Source organism: Microcebus murinus, chromosome 16 (genome assembly GCF_040939455.1).
Source record: "Microcebus murinus isolate Inina chromosome 16, M.murinus_Inina_mat1.0, whole genome shotgun sequence".
Classification (NCBI taxonomy): domain Eukaryota; kingdom Metazoa; phylum Chordata; class Mammalia; order Primates; family Cheirogaleidae; genus Microcebus; species Microcebus murinus.
In genome coordinates this window covers 11,881,942-11,905,519 of record NC_134119.1, presented here as the reverse complement: position 1 = coordinate 11,905,519, position 23,578 = coordinate 11,881,942, and the positions used below count along the sequence as shown (strand labels likewise).

General features: G+C 40.1%; 1 protein-coding gene across 5 annotated transcripts in view; it reads left to right on the top strand.

Annotated features, from left to right (window-relative positions):
- ARFGEF2 (ARF guanine nucleotide exchange factor 2) overlaps positions 1-23,578 on the top strand; it is a 91,473-nt gene that overhangs the window by 63,638 nt on the left and 4,257 nt on the right. For all 5 annotated transcript variants that reach the window (XM_076010887.1, XM_076010888.1, XM_020281821.2 and 2 more), the window contains exons 27-38: positions 3,268-3,440; positions 4,908-5,068; positions 6,209-6,339; positions 6,464-6,593; positions 9,336-9,471; positions 10,894-11,032; positions 11,134-11,188; positions 12,693-12,807; positions 15,753-15,883; positions 19,968-20,136; positions 21,156-21,294; positions 23,116-23,233. In XM_076010887.1, the coding sequence (XP_075867002.1) occupies positions 3,268-3,440; positions 4,908-5,068; positions 6,209-6,339; positions 6,464-6,593; positions 9,336-9,471; positions 10,894-11,032; positions 11,134-11,188; positions 12,693-12,807; positions 15,753-15,883; positions 19,968-20,136; positions 21,156-21,294; positions 23,116-23,233 (1,597 nt within the window). The remainder of the gene's footprint in view (positions 1-3,267; positions 3,441-4,907; positions 5,069-6,208; positions 6,340-6,463; positions 6,594-9,335; positions 9,472-10,893; positions 11,033-11,133; positions 11,189-12,692; positions 12,808-15,752; positions 15,884-19,967; positions 20,137-21,155; positions 21,295-23,115; positions 23,234-23,578) is intronic.

Here is a 23,578-nt window from a genome sequence, read left to right as displayed (position 1 = left end):
TGTAGTCCCAGCTACTCGGGAGGCTGAGGCAGAAGGATTGCTTGAGCCCAGGAGTTTGGGGTTCCTGTGAGCTAGGCTGACGCCACGGCACTCACTCTAGCCTGGTCAACAAGTGAGACTCTGTCTCAAAAAAAAAAAAAAGAAAGAAAGAAAGCCAGTGTGGCTGGGCAGAGTGAGCAAGGCAGGTAGTCGTAGAAGATGAAGCCCCTCCTGGTGGTGGCAGGATATGTAGGTCACTTAGGATATGATGGCCATTGTAAGCACTTTGGTTTGCTATATGGGAGAGATGAAGCTGTTGAAGGATTTTAAGCAAAGAAGTGAAGTGATCTGACATATTTTAAAGGATCACCCTGAATCTATCTTTGGAAAATGAGAAGCAATAGGATAAGTTAGGAGGCCATGACAGTTGTCCAGGCTTGGACCATGATGCGAGCAGTGGTGGTGGATTGGACCCTGTGGACATTGTGAAGGGGAAGCCTGAGACGTGTGCTGATGAATTGGCTGTGGAGCGAAAGAGGAAGAGGTGTCAAGGATGACTTTTAGGTGTCACCCCTTGTGTCTTTCTACTCCCCTAAAAAGTATACTCCAAGGCCGGGCATGGTGGCTCACACCTGTAATCCTAGCACTCTGGGAGGCCAAGGTAAGAGGATCACTCGAGGTCAGGAGTTCAGAACCAGCCTGAGCAAGAGCGAGACCCTGTCTCTACTAAAAATAGAAAGAAATTAACTGGCCAACTAAAAATATATAGAAAAAATTAACTGGGCATGGTGGCACATGCCTGTAGTCCCAGCTACTCAAGAGGCTGAGGCAGGAGGATCACTTCAGCCCAGAAGTTTGAGGTTGCTGTGAACGAGGCTGACGCCATGGCACTCTAGCCTGGGCAACAGAGTAAGACTCTGTCTCAAAAAAATAATAATAATAATCAAATAAAATAAAATATACTCCAGATTTTTTTTTTTTTTTTTGAGAAAACAAAAGCTCATAAGCTGGCAGGCTTCAAGCGAGACTGGGCTGTAGGAGTAGTGAATGAAGGGGCAGCATCAGTTTCCTGGATGTTTGTCTTTCTTCTCATGTCTGTGTTCTCTGCCTTATTGCTTATTGTAAGAGAACCAAAATTAAGCCCAGAGTCTGGCATCACCTCCGTTTTTAGCAAATGCACAAAAATATTCTCTAGCCTTTGGGAACACCCCTGAGAGTGCCTGAGGAGACTGAGGCCTCCCGTGGCTAAGCCACATGCTCACACCTTGTACCACCAGAACCCCTCATCTCCTGGCCAAAGGCCTTCCCTGCCTATCCTGCGGTTTCCCACCAGTTTGAAAATAGGTGGAGTGAGTTTAGAAGCGCACATTGCCAGTCTCAGGCACTGTCAGCGGAACTATAATTTGCTGTAACATTTCCAAAAGCATTTTGGTGATGTGTCAAGAACTTTAATATTTTTGTGCCCTTTGACTCAGTAATTCCATGTTTCTATAACTCTCCAAAGGAGTTCATTTGAAATACAATAAAACATTGTGAGTCACACAAAAAATTTTTTTAAAAAAATCAGATTCATCTTGATTTTTTAATTTATCCAGGGAAAGATGATTGAAAAATAAATGTTTTTAAAAATCAGAAACCACTTACATATACTAATGTTAAAGTAAATGTTGATACAGCCACAACATGGAATATTGTGCAGCTCTTAAAAATGTTCATCATGGTTGTGCATGGCAGCTCACACCTGTAATCCTAGAACTTTGGGAGGCCAAGGTGACAGGATCGCTTAAGGCCAGGACTTCAAGACCAGCCTGAGCAACATAATGAGACCCCATCTCTACAAAGTTTCAAAATTAGCTGGGCGTGGTGGGACACACCTGTAGTCCCAGCTGCTTGAGACGCTAAAACAGGAGGAACACTTCAGCTCAGGAGTTTGAGGTGGCAGGGAGATACGATTGCGTCACTGTACTCTAACCTAGGCAACACAGCAAGACCTTGTCACACACACAAAAAATGTTCACAATGTTTATAATGTGGGACATGCTTAATAATTTGGAGAAAAATGCAGGTTATAGAATTTGACAAAGAGTATAATACAGTTAGTGAAATGTATCTCTTCATATAAAATGCCACATGTAAAGGAATTTTTTTCATTATACTTTCTCTGCATTTTTCAGAACTTCTGTCATTACATACTACTTTTAACAATCAGACAAAAACCATTTTAATAAATATATATAGTTCTTGCCAACAAGTTGCTGAATTCCCCATAAGGAGGCAACCTGAATTCAATTTTATTATGTATCGCAGTTACCTAAGTATGTCGTCAGTCCGTTATCTGCACGTGGCATGTTTATTTTGTGGACTTTGAGCTAATTTTTAACTCTTTAGACAGTCTCCTTGCCTTCTCTAAATGACCTGTCTTATTATCAGTTGTTATGGGTTTAGAAGACAAACGTGAATGTTGTTTTAAGACAGATGAAATTTGAAAATCAAATCTGCAATCCCAAGACCACTGTACTGATTTTCAAAACTAGTACTATAGAAACAATAGCTTTGTGCAGCTTACCTTCTTCTATTTATGAGATAATAGAGTTCCTCATAATTGTGTGTCTTAATAAGTTGTGAGACATGTGCTAATCTATTGCATGTATTCAGCTGTCACCATGTTTTACCATACAGCTATTTCAGAAAACATGCCATGTATTCTGTCTTCCAGTTTTGTTTTGTAATAATTAAAAATATTGCATCTTAAATGATATATGTATACTCCAGTCTACATATATGTGTGGATCATACATTTATATTCCTGCCCAAAAATCTAAGAGGATACACAGGAAGAATTTAGTAATGGTTATCTGTGGGTGGAAGAATTATAGATATATTAGTTGAAATATTTTGGGCCAGAAAAACTGACCAACAGCAACCACAAGGCTATGCATTATTTACATAACAAGAAGTCAGAGGCAGCATCCCAGCTTTGGTTCCATAGCCTAAATTGTCAGTGGAAACCCAGGCTCTTTCCATCTTTTTGTTCTGCTGTCCAAAGGGTCAGCTTTTCGACCTCGAGTTTATTGTTTGGTGATTGCAGGGTAGTGGATCTAGCTCTAGGCATAGTGCTGGGTTCAGAATGGGAATGAGAGGAAAGGTGGCAGAGCCTTAATGAATGTGGATTACTGTGTGCTTCAGAAAATGGTTTTTTTAAGTGCTGCTTCTAAGAAATGAGCTGTGTTCATTTCTCTTCTGACTCTCCAAAGTACAGATGATATGGCTATCCCATTTCTTCCTCAGGTCTCCGACCATCCGGGACATGGTGATCCGCTGCATTGCTCAGATGGTGAACTCCCAGGCTGCGAACATCCGGTCAGGCTGGAAGAACATTTTTGCCGTGTTCCACCAGGCTGCCTCTGATCACGACGGGAACATTGTGGAGCTGGCCTTCCAGACCACAGGCCACATTGTCAGTAAGTGGCTGTGTTCCCTTATTACTAATCTCCCACCTACAAGTCTAGAGGGGTGGTCACTACTTGCTGTCTGTTTTCCTTACTTTGGCTCTGCTGTGATAAAATAATGTGCCAGGCAGTGTTCTAAGCACTTGACATGTATTAGTCTTCATTTCAACTATTGTGACTTTTTCCTTGCCTTCTCTAAGTGGCCTTTCCTATTATCAGTCAGTATGGGTCCAGCAGACAAAGGTGAATGTTATTCTAAGCCAGATGAAGTTTTAAATTCAAATTTGCAATCTCAAGGCCACTCTCAGTGACTATGAAGGGAATACAGTTAGTCTTCAGTGTTGGCAGATTCCACGTTTGAGAATCATCTGTTCACTGAAATGTATGCGTAACTCCAAAACCAGTACTCACGATGCTGTTGTGGTCATTCGCTGGCATGTGCATACACAGAGCAGCAAGATACTTGAGTCACCCAAGGTGCACATTCCCAACTGAGCTGGAATAGGTGACACTGTGCCTTCTTGTTTCAGCGGTCGTATCATAAACAAGTGCACTTTCTCTGGTCAGTTGAGCACGGTATTTTTCACAGTTTGTGCTTTTTTGTTGGAGATTTCGCTGTTTAAAATGCCCCCCAAGTGAATTTCTGAGTGTTGGCTAATATTCCTAAATGCTGAAAGACTGTGATGTGAAAATACATGTGTTCATTTAGTTTCCTTTAGGTGTGAGTTACAGTGCCATTAGTTGTGAGTTCAGTGTTAATGAATCAGCTGTGTATATTAAATACGGTGGGTGTCTTTAAACAGAAGCACACATACAACAACATTATGTATTGATGAGAATGTTGTGACCAGAGACTTGCATGAACCTAATTCCATATTTCCTCTAGGAACAGTGATTCGGTGTTCAGTAATGCAGTGTTCACGGCGACTTTATAAAACATAACTGTTGTGAGTAACAAGAGCTCACTGTGCCATTGTTTCCTCTATTTTACCAAAGAGGAAATTGAGGCACAGAAAAGTAAAATAAAACAACTTGCCTGAGGTCACCCAGCTTGGCAGTGGTGGAGCCAGGACTCGTTCCCAGGCAGTCCAGCCCAGAGTTAGTGCATTGTCCCTCTACCCTGGACTGACTGGGAGTCCCTGGTCCTGCCTGTGACCATGTAGCAAGATGTTTACTTGTTCTCCGTGGAAATTGTAAGGCAGTGGGTCATCTTTGCACATAGTTGGCACTCAATAAATGTTTGTTGAATGAATGGATATTTGGGCCTTTTACATCATTGCTTGAGCTCAGGAAACCAGTTTAGCCCAGTCTGTACTCAACACAATCATTTAAGAATAATTTAATACGAAAAACTATCTTCCAGAGATACTAACATGCTCTTCTTCGATTTCACAAGGATAATTATCTCTGTTCTGTGTGTGTGTTTGCAGCCCTATCTCTAAATCCTGGTCTTATAAAAACGTGCCTTGTGTTTCCCAGCTACGATTTTCCAGCACCATTTCCCTGCAGCCATCGATTCTTTCCAGGATGCTGTGAAGTGCTTGTCGGAGTTTGCCTGCAACGCTGCTTTTCCTGACACGAGCATGGAAGCCATCCGGCTCATCCGCTTCTGTGGGAAATACGTGTCTGAGAGACCTAGGGTGTGTGTCCCCTCCTTGCGCTTCCGGGCATCGACAAACAGCTTTCCAGCTACTCTTAGAGATGTGTGTGCACCAAACTCGGTGTTTATTTCAGAATGCTGCCATTGCAAGGGTTACACCTTTTCATTATTTTGTGTATATGAAATTATTTACTTTAGTCATACTGAACTGACATTATTCTACAGATTGTCTTTGTAGAAGATAATAGTATTGTAGCTTCTGAACTTTGGCAAAGCTCAAGAAAACAAATACCCATTTAGGAAATGACATTATATCATTGTGGTGTGCCCAAGAAATCACATTTAAAAATCACCTTTTGTTTTCTCCTAAAAATGTTTGGGATTTTATTGATATAGCTCACCTTTCTAAAAGAGGCATACATTGTTAATCCATATAAAGCACTTTAATAGTTCCTGGCCCATAGCAAGCACTCAGTAAATAAAGCTGCTGGGGCCTGGCACAATGGCTCATGCCTGTAATCCCAGCACTGTACCACCTGTACCACCCAAGGAGGTACAGGTGGGATCACTTGAGGCCAGGAGTTCAAGACCTGAGCAACATAGCGAGACACTCTCTCTACAAAAAATAAGAAAAATTATCCGGCATGGTGCTGCACACCTGTAGTCCCAGTTACTTGGGAGGCTGAGGCAGGAGGATTACTTAAGTCCATGAGTTGAGGACTGTGATAAGCTATGCTCACACCACCGTACTCCACCCTGGGCAAAAGAACAAGACTCTGTCTCACCAAAAATAAAAAGAGTAGCTGCTGTCATTCTAAATAGCATATATTACAATAACATTCCAGAAAGACCTAAGGTAATGAATCATCCTGGATATTTGCCAACACCATTTGACCTTTAGTGTTTTTAATGTAACACCTCCCACACCCAGGACCTTTGTGACCTGTCCCACTCAATTTGTTCTAAAACCCACAAAGATCCATAAGGTTTATATTGAGAATTTGCTCATGAGCCTTTTGGGACACGTAATGTCTCTGTGTCTTCTGTCCTGACTGTACCCTTGCTTAATGGAGATTTTTAGGAGAGGATTATGCATGGGGCCTTAAAATTTATATAGTCCCTTTTCAGTTCTTTCTTTTTGCATGCTTAATCTACATCTGAAGTATGATTTTCATCATAGGTGCTACAAGAATACACAAGTGATGACATGAATGTAGCTCCTGGAGACAGAGTCTGGGTCCGAGGCTGGTTCCCCATCTTATTTGAGCTCTCCTGCATCATTAATAGATGCAAGTTAGATGTACGGACAAGGTAACCATGTCCCCAGTGTGGTGGCCCCTTACATGGCTAAAATGAGCCTCAGTCGCTTGCTCACCTGGCCCTGTTCTTATCCCCTACCCATTATCTCTTCTGTGTCTGACTTTGTTACTTCCAGAGGACTCACAGTCATGTTTGAGATCATGAAAAGCTACGGCCATACCTTTGAAAAGCACTGGTGGCAGGACCTGTTCAGAATTGTGTTTCGGATTTTTGACAATATGAAGCTTCCTGAGCAACAGTCAGAGGTAGGTGATGACTACGGCACTGCCCTGGATATGATGGGGAGGAAAGTCTGGCCTATATCTACCTCTGGGGGTTGTAGTCATCCCAAAGTTCTTAAATACGGAGCTACTAAGGTATGTTTTAAAAATAGAAACACCCTTCCTGGCACTCTACCACCAGTATCAGCTGGTCCTCGGAGACTCCCCCCATCTTCAGAAGAATGAGAGAAAATAAATCACCATGGTCTGCTGCTTGACCCTCAGGCGTTGTGCCTGCCAATTCAGCAGAGCCCCTCACTGGTCACAGTTTTGTTCATAGTAACTTCTGAACAGTCAGTAGAAAGTGCAGCGTCTCTGGTCCTTTAGGGTTTTTAATGAAGTTATGTTTGGAGAAAGTGTTGAATATTAGGCCTTTTATTTAAAGGACATTTGATGCTTGTAGGTGTTTTTGGTATTTGTCCCTTAGGGATTGAGGGGTAGGGAAAGGCTATTCTATCTCGAAATTTTTAGATGAGAGAATAACTTCTTTACCTTGTTTTTGGACCACCATTCCCTCTATCACCCCAGTATTACAGTAACATGCTTAATATGGAATATTAGGCATATACAAAAAAAATTCATATTTTACCATCCAAAACTTGATGTTTTAGCAAGTTTCCCTCAGTCTTTCTTCTAGGTGGTTTAAATATGATTGATGTCCTAGTATAGATGGAGTTTTCTAATCTTTTTTAAATTTAAAAATAATTAAGTTTTCCTTGTTATAAAACAAATACAAGGCTGGGCACATGGCTCATGCCTACAATCCTAGCACTCTGGGAAGCCAAGATGGGGGGATCGTTTGAGGTAAGGAGTCCAAGACCAACCTGAGCAAGAGTGAGACCCCATCTCTATTAAAAATAGAAAAATTAGTCAGGTGCGGTGCCACATCCTATAGTCCCAGCTACTTCGGAGGCTAAGGCAGGAGGATTGCTTGAGCCCAGGAGTTTGAATTTGCAGTGAACTGTGATCATGCCTCTCCACTCTAGCCCAGGCAACAGAGTGAGACTCTCTCAAAAAAAAAAAGAAAAAAAGCATTCATTATAAAAAAATCAGAAAACAGACAAAAGTAAAGAAAAATTTATAGACCCATAGTCCCAGTCTTCCACAGGCAGCCACTGTTAATCCCTTCATGTCCTACTTGCGTGTGTGTGTGGTGTGTGTACGTGTGTACACATGTGTTCGTGATTCACCTTTTTTTTTGTTTCTACAAAAATGAATTCCTACCATACATATGTACACTGCTCTTTAAACTTATATGTGAGTGTTTTTCCACACTGTAACTTTTCTCCTATGATGACTTTAACGACTGCAAAATATTCCTAGTTGTGGATGTTCCATAGTCCATCAACATTTGGGTTGTTTCCAGTTCTCCTGGACGGCACTGAAATGACCAGTTTTTATAGCTACACTTGTACTTGTGTTATTTTGGGGTTTTTTTATTTTTTAGGGCAAGTGGCCCAACTGCCAGGTTTAGGGCTTATACTACTAAGCCTTTCGATACGTACTGCTAAGCTGACCCCTAAATAAATCTGTAGCCATTTACACTTCTATCGGCAGTGTGTGAGAGTTGCTATTTCTCCATACTCATTCTGGCTCTTCATATTTTAATTTGTTTAATTGGTGCTAATTTGATAGGCCTAAAGTATCACACTAAATTTTTTTTTTTAGTTGCTAATGAGGTTGCATATTTTCCGTCATAGCATCAATCATTCTTCTGTTATGAATTCCCTTTTATATCCTTAGCTCATCTGTTGGGTTATTCATCTTTTTCCTATTGATTTATGGGTTTTTAAACATGTAGGTAATATAGCATATCCTTACATGAGTTGCAGATCATTTGCTCACTTTGTTATTTTTATTTCCTTTTATTTTTGGAAAATTTTAGCTACCAAATCAATCACTTTATTTCCTTTCTGGCTTCTAATTTTGGAATCATGCTTAGCAACTCTTCCCTTTTCCATGATTTTATAAATATATTTCTGTATATCATCTGGTCATTTCATGGCTTTTTTTTTTTTTTGAGACAGAGTCTCACTTTGTTGCCCAGGCTAGAGTGAGTGCCGTGGTGTCAGCCTAGCTCACAGCAACCTCAAACTCCTGGGCTCAAGTGATCCTCCTGCCTCTGCCTCCCAAGTAGCTGGGACTACAGGCATGTGCCACCATGCCTGGCTAATTTTTTGTATATATATTTTTAGTTGGTCAATTAATTTCTTTCTATTTTTTAGTAGAGACAGGGTCTCGCTCAGGGTGGTTTCGAACTCCTGACCTCGAGCAGTCCTCCCGCCTCAACCTCCCAGAGTGCTAGGATTACAGGCGTGAGCCACCACGCCCGGCTGATGGCATTTTTAATATTTAATTTTTGGTTTAAGGTGTGAATTTTAGCATAATCTCATACTCTTTTTTTGTAAATATCATTTTGAATTACTATTCTGTCATATGTCTGTACTCAATTTAATGCCTATATTGCTGGACTTTTCGTTGTATCTGTATTTACAGTTTATAAAATGCCATCTTTATTCGTAAACCTTTGTTCACAAATCTTTGATTATTTTTTTAGTGTCAATTCTTGGAAGTATTGTTACTGAGTCAGCCAGTATGAACCTTATTGAGACTGTTGATACATATTGTCAAATTGCTTTACAGAACAGTTTTGCTAATAGGGTATGAGAATGCCCATCTCGATGCAGAGAATGGCCTTTAAGCAGTATCTTTTTATTGTTTTTCCAGAAATCTGAGTGGATGACAACAACCTGCAATCATGCACTTTATGCTATTTGTGATGTATTTACCCAGTTTTATGAAGCTTTGAATGAAGTTCTTCTTTCTGATGTATTTGCACAATTGCAGTGGTGTGTAAAACAAGGTATTCTTTAACTCTCTAGGCATCATTTTTCTTATAGTCCTTAATAAGAGGTTAATTTTTTCAATATATAAAAGCATGGACATAATACGAAGGAGCACAATATATAATTTAGTTGGTTAAAATGTATATTTTTAAATTTAATTAGAACAGAAAACAATCTCCACCCCCCAAGTCAGTTTATAAAGTATTTCTTTAAGGTAAGATGTAGTTATTTTCATATTTCTGAAGTATAGTAAAAAAAAAAAAAAAAGAAGATGTAGCTTTGTGCATTATGCTATTCTTTCTACTTTTGTATAAGTTTGAAATTTTCTATAGTAAAATGCTTTTTAAAATGTACTATTATAGTTCAGATCAACAGTTTCATCAGTGGACAATTTTTTGTTTGAATAATTAGTGTGTATTAGAAAAAATACCCAACTAGCACATCAGACCTAGATTCCATACATAATTTTTGCTTAGGGCAAATTTAGTTAAATTATTCAAAAAGTGACTCAGTTTTAGGCCGGGCGCTGTGGCTCACGCCTGTAATCCTAGCTCTTGGGAGGCCGAGGCGGGCGGATTGCTCGAGGTCAGGAGTTCAAAACCAGCCTGAGCAAGAGCGAGACCCCGTCTCTACTATAAATAGAAAGAAATTAATTGGCCAACTGATATATATATAAAAAAATTAGCCGGGCATGGTGGCGCATGCCTGTAGTCCCAGCTACTTGGGAGGCTGAGGCAGAAGGATCACTCGAGCCCAGGAGATTGAGGTTGCTGTGAGCTAGGCTGACGCCACGGCACTCACTCTAGCCTGGACAACAAAGTGAGACTCTGTCTCAAAAAAAAAAAAAAAAAAAAAAAAAAAAAGTGACTCAGTTTTAAAATAAATGACAAAAGAATTGATATTTAGATGCCAAAAAATGGAAATGTAGTGTTTGAGTAGAAACATGGTCTAATATTATTTTCCCATTTTTCATATATGATCCAGTTAATTAGAGTAGCAAGATGTTGTATAGCTAGCAATAAAACTATGATAAATAATTTTACCTCTTTATAGCCTACTTAAACTATAAAAATTTTAATACTGTCTGTAGCATTGCTTCATTAATTAAAAGCCTACCCCCCACACACACACACAAACAGGCTGGGGTTGGAACATGCCTGTAATCCTAGAACTTTGAGAGGCCAAGGTGAAAGGATTGCTTGAGCCAGGAGTTCGAGACCAGGGTCTCGACATAGAGACCCTATCTCTACAAAAAATAGAGCTATGATGATGGCACTGGACTCAATTCGGGGCAAGAAAGCAAGACCCTGTCTCAAAAAAAAAAAAAAACCTACAAATCCACCTGTTACAAACTCCACCTCACAATATAAACTGTTTGGGACCTGGTTGGCATCAAAACAGTAGAAGTTTAACGATAGAGGTATTGCTTTATTTTGCAGATAATGAACAATTGGCTCGATCAGGTACAAATTGTTTAGAAAACTTAGTAATATCCAATGGAGAGAAATTCAGCCCTGATGTTTGGGATGAAACATGCAACTGTATGTTGGATATTTTCAAAACAACTATCCCACACGTGTAAGTGTTAATTGCAGTTATTACTATTTATTTGGTGGTTATCGTAAAGTTCCTGCTTGCCTTTGACATTGAACATTTTCCTTTTCTTCCATTCCCTTAAGTTTGCTGACATGGAGACCTGTAGGAATGGAGGAAGATTCATCAGAAAAACATTTGGTAGGATTTTTCTTCTTGGTTGTATTTTCTTTCTTCTCATGTCTTAGTAAAAGGATTAATAGCCTGAGCAACATATTGAGACGCTGTCTATACCAAAAATAGAAAAAAACCAACTGGGCATGGTGGTGCACACCTCTGATGTACTTACTCAGGAGACTGAGGCAGGAGGATCACTTGAGCCCAGGAGTTTGAGGTTGTAGTGAGCTAGAGTGCACTGCACTCTAGACTGGGCAACAGAGCAAGACCATGTCTCAAAAAAGTATAATGAGCCTATACAATTTGTACTTTTTTGATGAGAGGTGAGTTAAAAAGGTTATAGTCTCTAAAAATAATATGCTCATTAACATATTTGTTAACTTGAGATCAATTGACACAGTTTATTAACACCATTGTGAATATTTTTCCATATTCTTATCTATTCTTTGAGAACAGCCTTTTTAGTTGCTGCATGTTATTATAATTTCTTTACCTAATTCTCCCTTATTAGACTCTCAGGTCAGTTCTAGTGTTTCACTGCTATAAATAACACTGTGATGTGACTGTCCTTGTTTCTTGCCCTCCCTAAATAAATAGTGCTGGCCAGGCACGGTGGCTCACGCCTATAATCCTAGCATTCTGGGAAGCCGAAGCAGGCAGATTGCTCAAGGCCAGAAGTTCGAAACCAACCTGAGCAAGAGTGAGACCCCGTCTCTACTATAAATAGAAATAAATTAATTGTCCAGCTAATATATATAGAAAAAATTAGCTGGGCATGGTGGCACATGCCTGTAGACCCAGCTATTCGGGAAGCTGAGGCAGTAAGATTGCTTGAGCCTAGGAGTTTGAGGTTGCTGTGAGCTAGGCTGACGCCATGGCACTCACTCTAGCCTGGGCAACAAAGTGAGACTCTGTCTCAAAAAAAAAAAAAAAATAGTGCTTTCTTCTCTACCAAAGAAATGGTGGTTCTTACTTTTTGTGTGAGACTACTTAAAGAGGTTTTAATTCAAATCTCACTTTAAAATACTTTGGTTTACATGGGCAAAATTGAATTATTAACTTTCATTCCCAAGTAACTCTAAGGCCATTATATTTTAAAAGGCATTTGAGACATAGCAACTTAAAAATGAAGCATGTTATTTAAACATTTTCTGTTTCTTAGCTCTGTCTTCTGCTATCAACTTTTTAAAAAACTAGTTACTGCACTACTTATTTATTGTTTAACTTGATCTCATTAAAAATTTGTCACATTTATTGTTAAATCATAATACATAGAGAGATGTCCTTTGAGTTGGAATAAGAAAATGTGAAATTTTAATAGGGAGAGAAATAATTGAAATTCTAAATCTCTCCAGTGCAGCCTTGAAGAAGTGCTACATTAAGCATACAGGTATAATTTCGCTTTGAGCTGAGCAAGGGACTTGAATTTGGGCTGGGCCAGCTGTGTTAAAACAGGCACATCTCTGCCCAGGCACTGACTTAAAATGAAGAAAAGTGAGCATTATATTTCTCTCTGGTTTACATTTAGGATGTGGATCTGGACCGCCAATCTTTAAGCAGCATAGATAAAAATGCCTCTGAGAGAGGCCAGAGCCAGCTCTCTAACCCAACAGATGACAGCTGGAAGGGCAGACCATATGCAAGTAAGGCCACTTTTTTATTTATTTTAAGTAACACATTTACCTGATTCAAATATTCAGAAGGCACAGAAGGGTAAACATGATAAGCCTCCTTCTACCCCTGGGCCTCAGTCTACCAGTTCCCTTCCTTGTGGCAGCCAGTGTTACTAGCTTCTCATGTACCTTTCCAGAGTCATTTTATCCATGTGCACGCAAATACATACGCATACACATTTACGTACATATGACTTCTCCTTTCCTTTTTATACAAACTATGGAATGCTATGCATTATTCTTTGTTCACTTAATATATCTTAGAGATCATTTAAAATCAGTAAATAAGGAGCTTTTAAAACTTCTTTTTATACTATTGTCTGTCATCCCAGTATGTAAATGTAACTTTATTTGCTCAATTGGGCCCCATACTAGTGAACATTTATATTTCTAATCTTTTGCTGTTAGGAACAAAACTGCATTGAATAACCTGATTCACATGTCAGTTGTGAGTTTATTTAATAAGTCCCTAGAAATAGAATCATGGGGTCAGTGAATAAGTGCATTTCCTATTTTGACAGATATCTCCAAATTGCTGTCTGGTAAGATTGTGCCTGTTTACATGATCTTTGGGAGCACCTACATGAAATTTAGTAACTTTTGAGTCATTTTAATTTGGAATTTTCTTATTATGAGTGAAATTGAGCAGTTTTTCATATGTTTGAGAGCCACCTGCTTATCTGTGAACTCTGTAAGCTTTTCATATTTGGTATCAGTTGTTGGTCCTTTACTGGTTTAGAGGAGTTCCTTATGTACTAAAAATCCCTTTTCTGGATATAAGTTTCAGATTACTTTTACCAAAAAGTAAAAGTGTCTTTTAATGTTACGTGTCTCTTAATGTTGCCTATGGTGTGTTTTACTATCTAGAATTTTAAAAAATAGATTTAACAGTGGTAATGTGCCAGGCACTGTACTGTGTGTTTTGTGTATGTGATCTCATTTAATCCTTATATTACTATTAATGCTGGCCTGTGAAGAGGGACTGTTTTACATTTGAGTGAACCGGGGTTAGACAGATGCTATAACTTGCCAATATGTAGTAGACAGACTTGGGATTCAGACATGCTTTAGCAGACTAAGGAATCAGAACTTGTAAAGTGTTATTCTGGTCCTTTGAAAGTTGTGTGCCCCTTTGTTTGCCTTTATAGCAGTCCCACCCCAACCTCAATACACCAGGCTATAGGTGTTAACATTGAAGTTAACTTCTAAAGCAGCACGTTACACAAAAGCAGTGTGTGGTCACCATTTTCTTTAGAAGGAATGAAAGTAGTCACCCTTGAAATCCGTTGAAGAGGCACCATGTCGGGACTGATGCGCTGTCTCTCAGTAACCGCTGCACAGCCAGTTTCTCTCCAGTGTCCAGTGATAGAATGATCTCTTTTTCTTCATCAGCTCCAGATAAAGTGGTTAGCTTGAGTGAGGAGGCCAAGCGTACATTTCTTTCAATAGGAGAACCACTCAGCACAGCGAGATGTCTGCACTCTGACAAGTGCCTGGGACTCGACTGCCCTCCCGTTCTCCTGGGAGAACTTGCTCCTCCCCGTCTCCCAGCTCAGCCTCCCTTCTGGGCATAAGTTCAACCAGGAAAAATCTTTGAACTTTTAGTATTGTTTCCTTTCTTCCCTTTTATTTTTGGTCCAAAATGTTGTGATCGAATTAGTGTAAGTTAATGTACCTCTGCTGCAATTCTACTATATTTTTTAAAAAATTAAAACATTCTGGCCAGGTGCGGTGGCTCATGCCTATAATCCTAGCACTCTGGGAGAAGAACGTAGGAGGATCGCTCGAGGTCAGGAATTCGAGACCAGCCTGAGCAAGAGCAAGACCAGTCTCTACAAAAAAAAATAGAAAAAATTAGTTAGGTGTGGTGGCATGTGCCTGTAGTCCTAGCTATGGGAGGCTGAGGCTGGAGGATGGTTTGAGCCCAGGATTTTGAAGTTGCTATGAGCTAGGCTCATGCCATGGCACCCCACTCAGGGCAACAGAGCAAGACTCTGTCTCAAAAAAAAAAAAAAATTCTACATAGAGAATTGTTATATGTTTATATAATTTCACAAACACTTTGAAAAACTTAAAGACAACTCGGCCTCCTTGATTACTATCACTGAAACCTTTATTTACTGTTTTCAGCATTTCTATCATAATAAGTTGGGAAAGGAATCTCTACTTTGGCTATAATCAAATCAGTCAACACTTAAGAAGTGTTTGACATGAGACCATCCTGTACCCCCAGGAACACAAAGATAGATGGAGTCAGAGTCTAGTCAATAGGCAGAATGTGCTAATTTGAATAGGAAAAATTCAATATCAAGAATTATTAACTAGTCAAAGGTTGCTAACCACTAAAAGGCCCAAAAGACTACTCTTAAGGGATACAGAAGGAGAAAATGCAGAAAGCAGCTACTGCTGTCAGTACAGACAGAAAGTGATCCTGAAACTAAGACTTAGAAGAGCCACTCATGTGCCTGCTGAAAACTGAGATTCTCACCTTCTCAGAGAGGCTGGCTAATGCAGGAACGTGAACCCTCATGTGGTTAGGGTTCAGTCCAGAGTTGATATATAGGAGTGGCCCATCTGATGGCAGAGAAACATGCTTGCAGACACAGAACCTGCACAGCCGATTGCCTCACCCTCTTCACTCAAGTATCACATTTTTATAGACACCTTTTCTCACCAGCAACCATGACATTTCATGTCCCTGTCTCTACCTTACGTCATCATTATTTGACATATTGTATCTTATAGTTAAATATTTTATTTATCGCCTGTCAACACCATAGGAGCAGGAATTTTTTTTAATCTGGTTTTATTGATTGCTATCAGAAATCATGCCTCGCACGTAGTAGGAGCTCGGTGAATATTTACACAATATTGGGTGAATCATTATTAGGGTTAATCTTTATCATCTAATATAGATCAGAAACTGTTTGCCAGCCTCCTCATCAAGTGTGTGGTCCAGCTGGAACTGATACAGACCATTGACAACATCGTGTTCTACCCGGCGACGAGCAAAAAGGAGGATGCAGAGCACATGGTTGCTGCCCAGGTAGGAACCGCAGGCCGAGGAGCGAGGTTGCTCCAGTGCAGCAGGATGCTGGGTTCAGCTCACACTGGCTTTCTGGAGCCTGCCTGTTGACCTCTTCTCAGCCCCACACTCAGTGACAGCAGTTTGGTACCTTGAAATTGGCCTCGACAGAAGTTATTTACATCATAGAAATCAGCAAACGCTAAAACTCGGGGCTCCAATTTTTTTGTCCCCAGAGAGCTGGTTAACCAACATACCACTGCTCTGATGCCATCCTCCTACCTTGGTGCTTTGAAAAAAGTCTTTTCACAGGGACTATTTGCCATAACTGAGAGGGAAAATATGTATATAAAGACATACGCGGCCGGGCGCTGTGGCTCACGCCTGTAATCCTAGCTCTTGGGAGGCCGAGGCGGGCGGATTGCTCAAGGTCAGGAGTTCAAAACCAGCCTGAGCAAGAGTGAGACCCCGTCTCTACTATAAATAGAAAGAAATTAATTGGCCAACTGATATATATATAAAAAATTAGCCGGGCATGGTGGCACATGCCTGTAGTCCCAGCTACTCGGGAGGCTGAGGCAGGAGGATCGCTTGAGCCCAGGAGTTTGAGGTTGCTGTGAGCTAGGCTGACGCCACGGCACTCACTCTAGCCTGGACAACAAAGCGAAACTCTGTCTCAAAAAAAAAAAAAAAAAAAAAAAAAAGACATACGCTTTTCCTTCAGAAATTTCACATTTTGGTTTTGTATTAAATATATGCAACTATATGTAACAGAGTCTCAAAAACAGAACTGAGTGTCCAGAAGTTGGACAGTAATCCCACACCATGAATTGCAAACTTCAGTGCTTCTCGGGCCAACAGATTCTGTGGGCGAGTGAGGCAGGCTGGGTAGGGACTGCGGTAAACCAGAACTCTAGCCCAGCCAGAGCAGCAGCAACCTCTCAGCTCTGCGGTGTGTTGACATCCAGGTGGGTTAAGTTGTAACGGCATTCCAGTTTTTCAAGAGGAGCCAGAATCAAGGTTTTTTTCATATAGGAAATCTGTCTTTTAAATATAGGAAATTAATGTAAATTTTATTACTGCTGAACAAAATACATCTGTGAGCCATAAGCTGTCTTTTTTGGTTTTTTTATTTTTAAGTTTAAAAATCAACAATCTTGGGCCGGGCGTGGTGGCTCACGCCTATAATCCTAGCACTCTGGGAGGCCGAGGCGGGCGGATTGCTCGAGGTCAGGAGTTCGAAACCAGCCTGAGCAAGAGCGAGACCCTGTCTCTACTATAAATAGAAAGAAATTAATTGGCCAACTAATATATATATATAAAAATTAGCTGGGCATGGTGGCACGTGCCTGTAGTCCCAGCTACTCGGGAGGCTGAGGCAGAAGGATTACTTGAGCCCAGGAGTTTGAGGTTGCTGTGAGCTAGGCTGACGCCATGGCACTCACTATAGCCTGGGCAATAAGCGAGACTCTGTCCCAAAAAAAAAAAAAAAAATCAACAATATTAGTATATTTACCAAGTTGTGCAAACATCACCACTGTCTCATTTGGGAATATTTTTATTACTGCAAAAGGAAATGCTACAGTCATTAGCAATCACTCCCTGTTCACCCCTCCTTTTGGGCCCTGGCAGCCAATTATCTACTTTTTTTTTTTTTTTTTTTTTTTTAGCGTATGATGGGGGTACAAGTGTTAAGGTTATGTATATTGCCCATGCTCTCCCTCCCCCCAAATATCTACTTATGTCTCTATGGATTTGCCTATTCTGAACATTTCATATAAAAGGAATAATACAATATGTGAGCTTTGTGTCTGGCTGCTTTCACTTAGCATAATGTTTTCTAGGTTCATCCACCTTGTAGCATGTGTCCATAAAGTTATTCATTCTTCTTTATTGCTAAATAATACTCCATTATATGGATATACCACATTTTGCTTATTCATTCATGAGTTAATGGACATTTGAGTTATTTTCACTGTCTGGCTATCGTGAATAGTGCTGCTATGAACATTTGTGTGGACATGTGTTTCTTGGATATGTATCTAGCAGTGGAATTGGTGGGTCATGTGGTAACACTAGGTTTGCCTCTTTGAGAAACTGCCAGACTGTTTCCCACTAGCAGTGTATAAAGGTTCCAGTTTCTCCACATCCTCACCAATGGTGTTTTTGCCCTTTTTAAAAATTATTATTATTATAACCATTCTGGTAGATGTGAAGTGGTATCTCATAGTGGTTTTGATTTGCATTTCCCCGATGACTAACGATGTTGGGCATCTTTGTGCTTATTGGTCATTTGTATATATTTGGAAATGTCTATTCAGATTCTTTACCCATTTCAAAATTATGTTATTTATCTTTTTATTGTTATAAGAGTTCCTACATTAATATGTTCTAGATATACTAATCCCTTATCAGATATATGATTTGCAACTGTTTTCTCCCATTCTGTGTGTTGTCTTTTCCGCTCTTTATGGCGTCTTTTGAAGCACAAAAGTTTTTAATTTTGATGAAGTCCAAGTTGCCTAGTTTTCTTTAGTCACTTGTGCTTTGGTATCCAATCTAAGAAAACATTGCCTGTTTCAAAGTCACAAAGATTTAGGCCTATGTTTTCTTTGAAGAGTTTCATAATTTTAGCTCTTACATTTAGGTCTTTGATCTGTTTTTGTAGTTCATTCTTGTATAAGATGGGAGTAGAAGTCCGACTTCTTTCTTTTCTTTTCTTTTCTTTCTTTTTTTTTTTTTGAGACAGAGTCTCGCTTTGTTGCCCAGGCTAGAGTGAGTGCCATGGCGTCAGCCTAGCTCACAGCAACCTCAGACTCCTGGCTCAAGCAATCTGGCTGCCTCAGCCTCCCCAGTAGCTGGGACTACAGGCATGTGCCACCATACCTGGCTAATATTTTTTTTCTATATATATTAGTTGGCTAATTAATTTCTTTCTATTTATAGTAGAGACGGGTTTTCACTCTTGCTCAGGCTGGTTTCAAACTCCTGACCTCGAGCTATCCGCTCGCCTCGGCCTCCCAGAGTGCTAGGATTACAGGGATGAGCCACCGCGCCCAGCCCCGACTTCTTTCTTTTGCGTGTGATATTCACTTGTTCCAGCACCATTTGTCATAAACTCTGTTCTTTCTCCAGTTTTCCAACACTTTTGTTAGAAATGACTTGACCATAAATATAAGGGTTTATTTCTGGATTCTCTATTCCATTGTTATATGTCTGTCTATATGATAGTACCATGCTTTCCTTATTATTGTAGCCTTTTAGTAGGTTTTGAAGTTGGGAAGTCCTCTAACTTTGTGCTTCTTATGCAAGATTATTTTATCTGTTCTTTGTCACATGCATTTCCATATGAATTTTAGGATTAGCTCATTGATTTCTGCAAAGAAATCACCTGGGGTTTTGATAAGGATTGTGTTAAATCTGTAGATCAATTTGGGAAGTATTGCATATTCTTCCCTTTTTTAACTTCTGGCTTATAAGGAGAATGGGTCTAGTTTTAGAAGTCTCAAGAAATATAAAATCCCTAATTATGTCTCAAATTTTAGGCAACATGTTCAATAAAATTTTCTGGCATTTCATATATGTTTTGAAGTATTGGGTCCCCCCCCCCACACACACACACCCTCATGTTTGCAAACCACAGTCATTTTGAGCTTATTTAGTTTAGTAATTACCTGATTGGAGGCTACAAATGCCACTTGGACTTTGCTTACCAATTTTTATCTTTCAGTTAGTATGTTTGAAACTCATATCTTTTATTACATATGTTGCATTTTGATTTTCTCATTTTTCAGTTTATAAAATAAAAAGAGAAGAATTCAATCCTGTAGTGAAATAATTGGAGCCACACACATGCTCCTGTTTATGCGATGAAGGTGGCACTGACAAACTGAAACTTTGGCCAGTCGAGCCTGCTGTTTTTCAGGAGCCCAGTATGTTCCTTCACCAGCCAGAGAGCAGAGTCTCAGTGGAAATAGTTCCTGGTGTTGAGGAATGAAGTATATCTTATAGAGATCACTTTTAGAAAGTCGTGACTGCCTTTGTCTGCAGTCATAGTGCCCAAAAGCACTCTATCTTCTTCACTTAGCTCTCCTCTGTTCTCTAGCAAGACACACTGGATGCAGATATCCACATAGAGACGGAGGATCAGGGCATGTATAAGTACATGTCTTCCCAACACCTCTTCAAGCTGTTGGACTGCTTGCAGGAGTCCCATTCATTCTCAAAGGCCTTCAACTCCAATTATGAGCAGCGGACCGTCCTCTGGCGGGCAGGTAAGGCCACATTGGTCACCATCCTAAAACATGAAAGCCTTTGGAAAATTCCTGAGATTTTAAGTGCAATTGGAATAATTTACCAGATATTTTCATGCTTGAGGGAGAAAGAGTGAAATGCTATATAGATTTTATCCCAGTACCAGGGATGCTGCATGACACATAGTAGATTCTTACTAAGAATTTGATGAAAGGCCTGGTGGGGTGGCTCCACCTGTAATCCTAGCACTTTGGGAGGGCAAGGTGGGAGGATCCCTTGAGCTCAGGAGTTTGAGACCAGCCTGAGCAAGAACGAAACCCCGTCTCTACTGAAATTAGAAAAAATTAGCCAGGCATTGTAGCTAGCGCCTATGGTCTTCAGTGCAACTCTGGGGGAAAAAAAAAGAAAATTCTAGAATTTTTTTTTTTTTTTAACTTTATTTTTTTTGAGACAAAGTCTCATTTTGTTGCCCTGGCTAGAGTGAGTGCCATGGCGTCAGCCTAGCTCACAGCAACCTCAAACTCCTAGGCTCAAGCGATCCTCCTGCCTCAGCCTCCCAAATAGCTGGGACTACAGGCATGCACCATCATGCCCAGCTAATTTTTTGTATATATATTTTTAGTTGGTCAATTAATTTCTTTCTATTTTTAGTAGAGACAGGGTCTCGCTCTTGCTCAGGCTGGTTTCGAACTCCTGACCTCAAGCAATCCGCCCGCCTCGGCCTCCCAGAGTGCTAGGATTACAGGCATGAGCCACCACGCCCAGCCTAAAATACTAGAATTCTTAAGACCTGTTACATTTCACCGCTTTATGAGCAAAGTCTAAATGGAGAACAATTTGGGTCACTGAGGAATGAAGTGTATCTTATACAGAGGATAACTTTTGGAGAGTCACAACTGCCTTCATCAGACATTACAATTGAGTTGTATTAAGAACATGAGATTTTTCAATATTTCCTAAACTAGATTATTAGTTCCCACACAATTTCTCAGCATTATCCTAGACATATGTACTATTTATATGACTATCTGATCTGTAGGTTTTAAGGGCAAATCTAAACCCAATCTTCTAAAACAAGAAACCAGCAGCCTGGCCTGTTGTTTGAGGATCCTGTTTCGAATGTATGTCGATGAGAACCGCAGGGATTCCTGGGAAGAAATACAGCAGCGACTTTTAACGTAAGATTGATTTCTAATTAAATTTCATATCTGTCATATACAAAATGTATCATAATACTGCAAAAAGGAGAAAAATGCCTACATGCTAACACCTCGTTTTCCTTTTATTTAGTGATTCTTCCATTTCACTTTTCTTAATGCCCTGAAGAGGGCAGGGCCTCATCTGTTCACGCATAAGCCCTCCTTACGGCACAGAAACATGGTCAGTGAAAAGTGCTCTGACCTCAGAGTCAGCAAGCTGGAGTGAAGTCCTGACTCTGGTTAAAGACCTGTGGCCTTGGGCAGGTCACTGTTCCTCTTAGAACAAGGTCCTCTTTAGAGTTCCTGTCAGTTCTAACATCCCGTCTTTCCTTCTTTCCAAGAAGAATGCATTAGAATCGTATAGATTCAATTACACAGAAATGCAGGGAGACAGTGAGAAAGCTCCAGACAGAAAAGTAGGTCTTGGCCACCCCGCTTCCTGGGCATCCAGCAATATGCTGATGTCTAAGCTTCCTTTAAGATTAAAAACAGCATCCCACAGTGCTGGCAACCCTGTGGTAAGATACATACTCTCCTGCACGGCTAGTTGGCGTGTACAGTGACATGACCTTTCTGGAAAGGAGATCTTTCTTTCAGGAGCCCTAGTGTTTGTTTTCTTTGACTCAGTAATTCCACTGTTATGGAATCCACTTCAGGAAATATTTTAGAAATAGGAACCAGGACTCCCACATAGACTATTCATTTGCAGACTTATGAGGAGAAATAATTATGAACAGCTCAACTGTGGAATGAATAACTAAATTATGGTATGTCCTGAATTATGGTATATATGATTGAATATTTACAGCCATCAAAAATGACATTTTTAAAAGATAATTTTCCTTCACGTGGGAACATGCTTATAATAAATTTCACCAAAAAAGGGGGAAGATGCAAAACTATTGTGATTTTAAGCAGTGTTCTTTTGTGTGTTCTTTGTTGTTGGTTTTTTTCCCTACAGACAGGATCTCACTATGTTACATTAATTAAAGGGAACACCAGTGGCTCATTTCAACTTAAACCCAACAGAGAATTAACTTAAACCCAACAGAGAATTACATAAAGTTTCTCTAAAGGAGATACATAAATGTCAAGTTTTGGGTCTAACATGTTTTTTAAAAAGCAATTATTTGATTATGTGGCGAGTACAGTAGTTTTTTTTGTTTTTTTGTTTAAGGGACAGGTCTCACTCTGTCACCTAGACTGGAGTGCAGTGGCACGATCATGGCTCACTGCAGCCTCAGACTCCTTGGGCTCAAGCAATCCTCCTGCCTCAGCTTCCCAAGTAGCTGGGAATACAGGCACATGCCACCATGCCCGGCTAATTTTGTTGGTTCTTTCTTTCTTTCTTTTTTTTTTTTTTTTTTGGTACAGACAGGGTCTCCACAATGTTACCCAGGCTAGTCTTGAACTCCTAGCCTAAAGCAATCCTCCCTTTTAAGCCTCCCACTGCTTCATCCTCCTACTCCTGAAAGAACAGCAGTTATATACTTAACTGAATAAAAAGCTCTTGTGCTAATTGTGTGCAGACATTGATTAAGTCCAGCCCTAGCCATATGCCAGGCCTGAGCTATCTTTATCATACTTATTTCATTTAATCTTTACAACAACCCCTTGAGTTTGGTAGAGTTATTTATCCCCATTTTATAGCTAGAGAAAGTGAGGCTCATTGATTTGCCCGAGATAGCACAGCCAGAGCAGGTGCTCAATAAATGCTCATTGCAAGAATAAGTAGTTCTCCCCTGCATGTGAGATGTTAATCAGTTGTTTGATGTGCCTCCCCCTCTCTAATTCTTCTAGTGTGTGCAGTGAAGCTCTTGCCTATTTCATCACGGTGAATTCTGAAAGCCATCGGGAGGCCTGGACAAGTCTCCTGTTGTTACTTCTAACTAAAACCCTCAAAATAAATGATGAAAAGGTATAAACAAGTAAACTCTGATGTCTCCTCTAGGACATAAGGTTTGGGTTGGCTTTTCACTCAGAGTTTAAAGTAACTTTTCTCAATTCTGCCAAGGATGATTTCATGACTAGCACCATTCTAGATGCACTGGAGATAAGTTAATTCATTATAAACAGTGGATGCCTTGGGATATTAGGGCTTTTTCTCTAGAAGCACCTCAGTTGAGAAAGGCTGAAGTTTAAACCGGTGTGTTGCTATTAGGAAGAGTATGGTCATTTTCAATGCGGGACGAGAGGGTTAAGATTGTGAAGCACTAGGTTTAGACCTAGGAACTTGCTTTACAAAATGAAAGAGCTATTGACT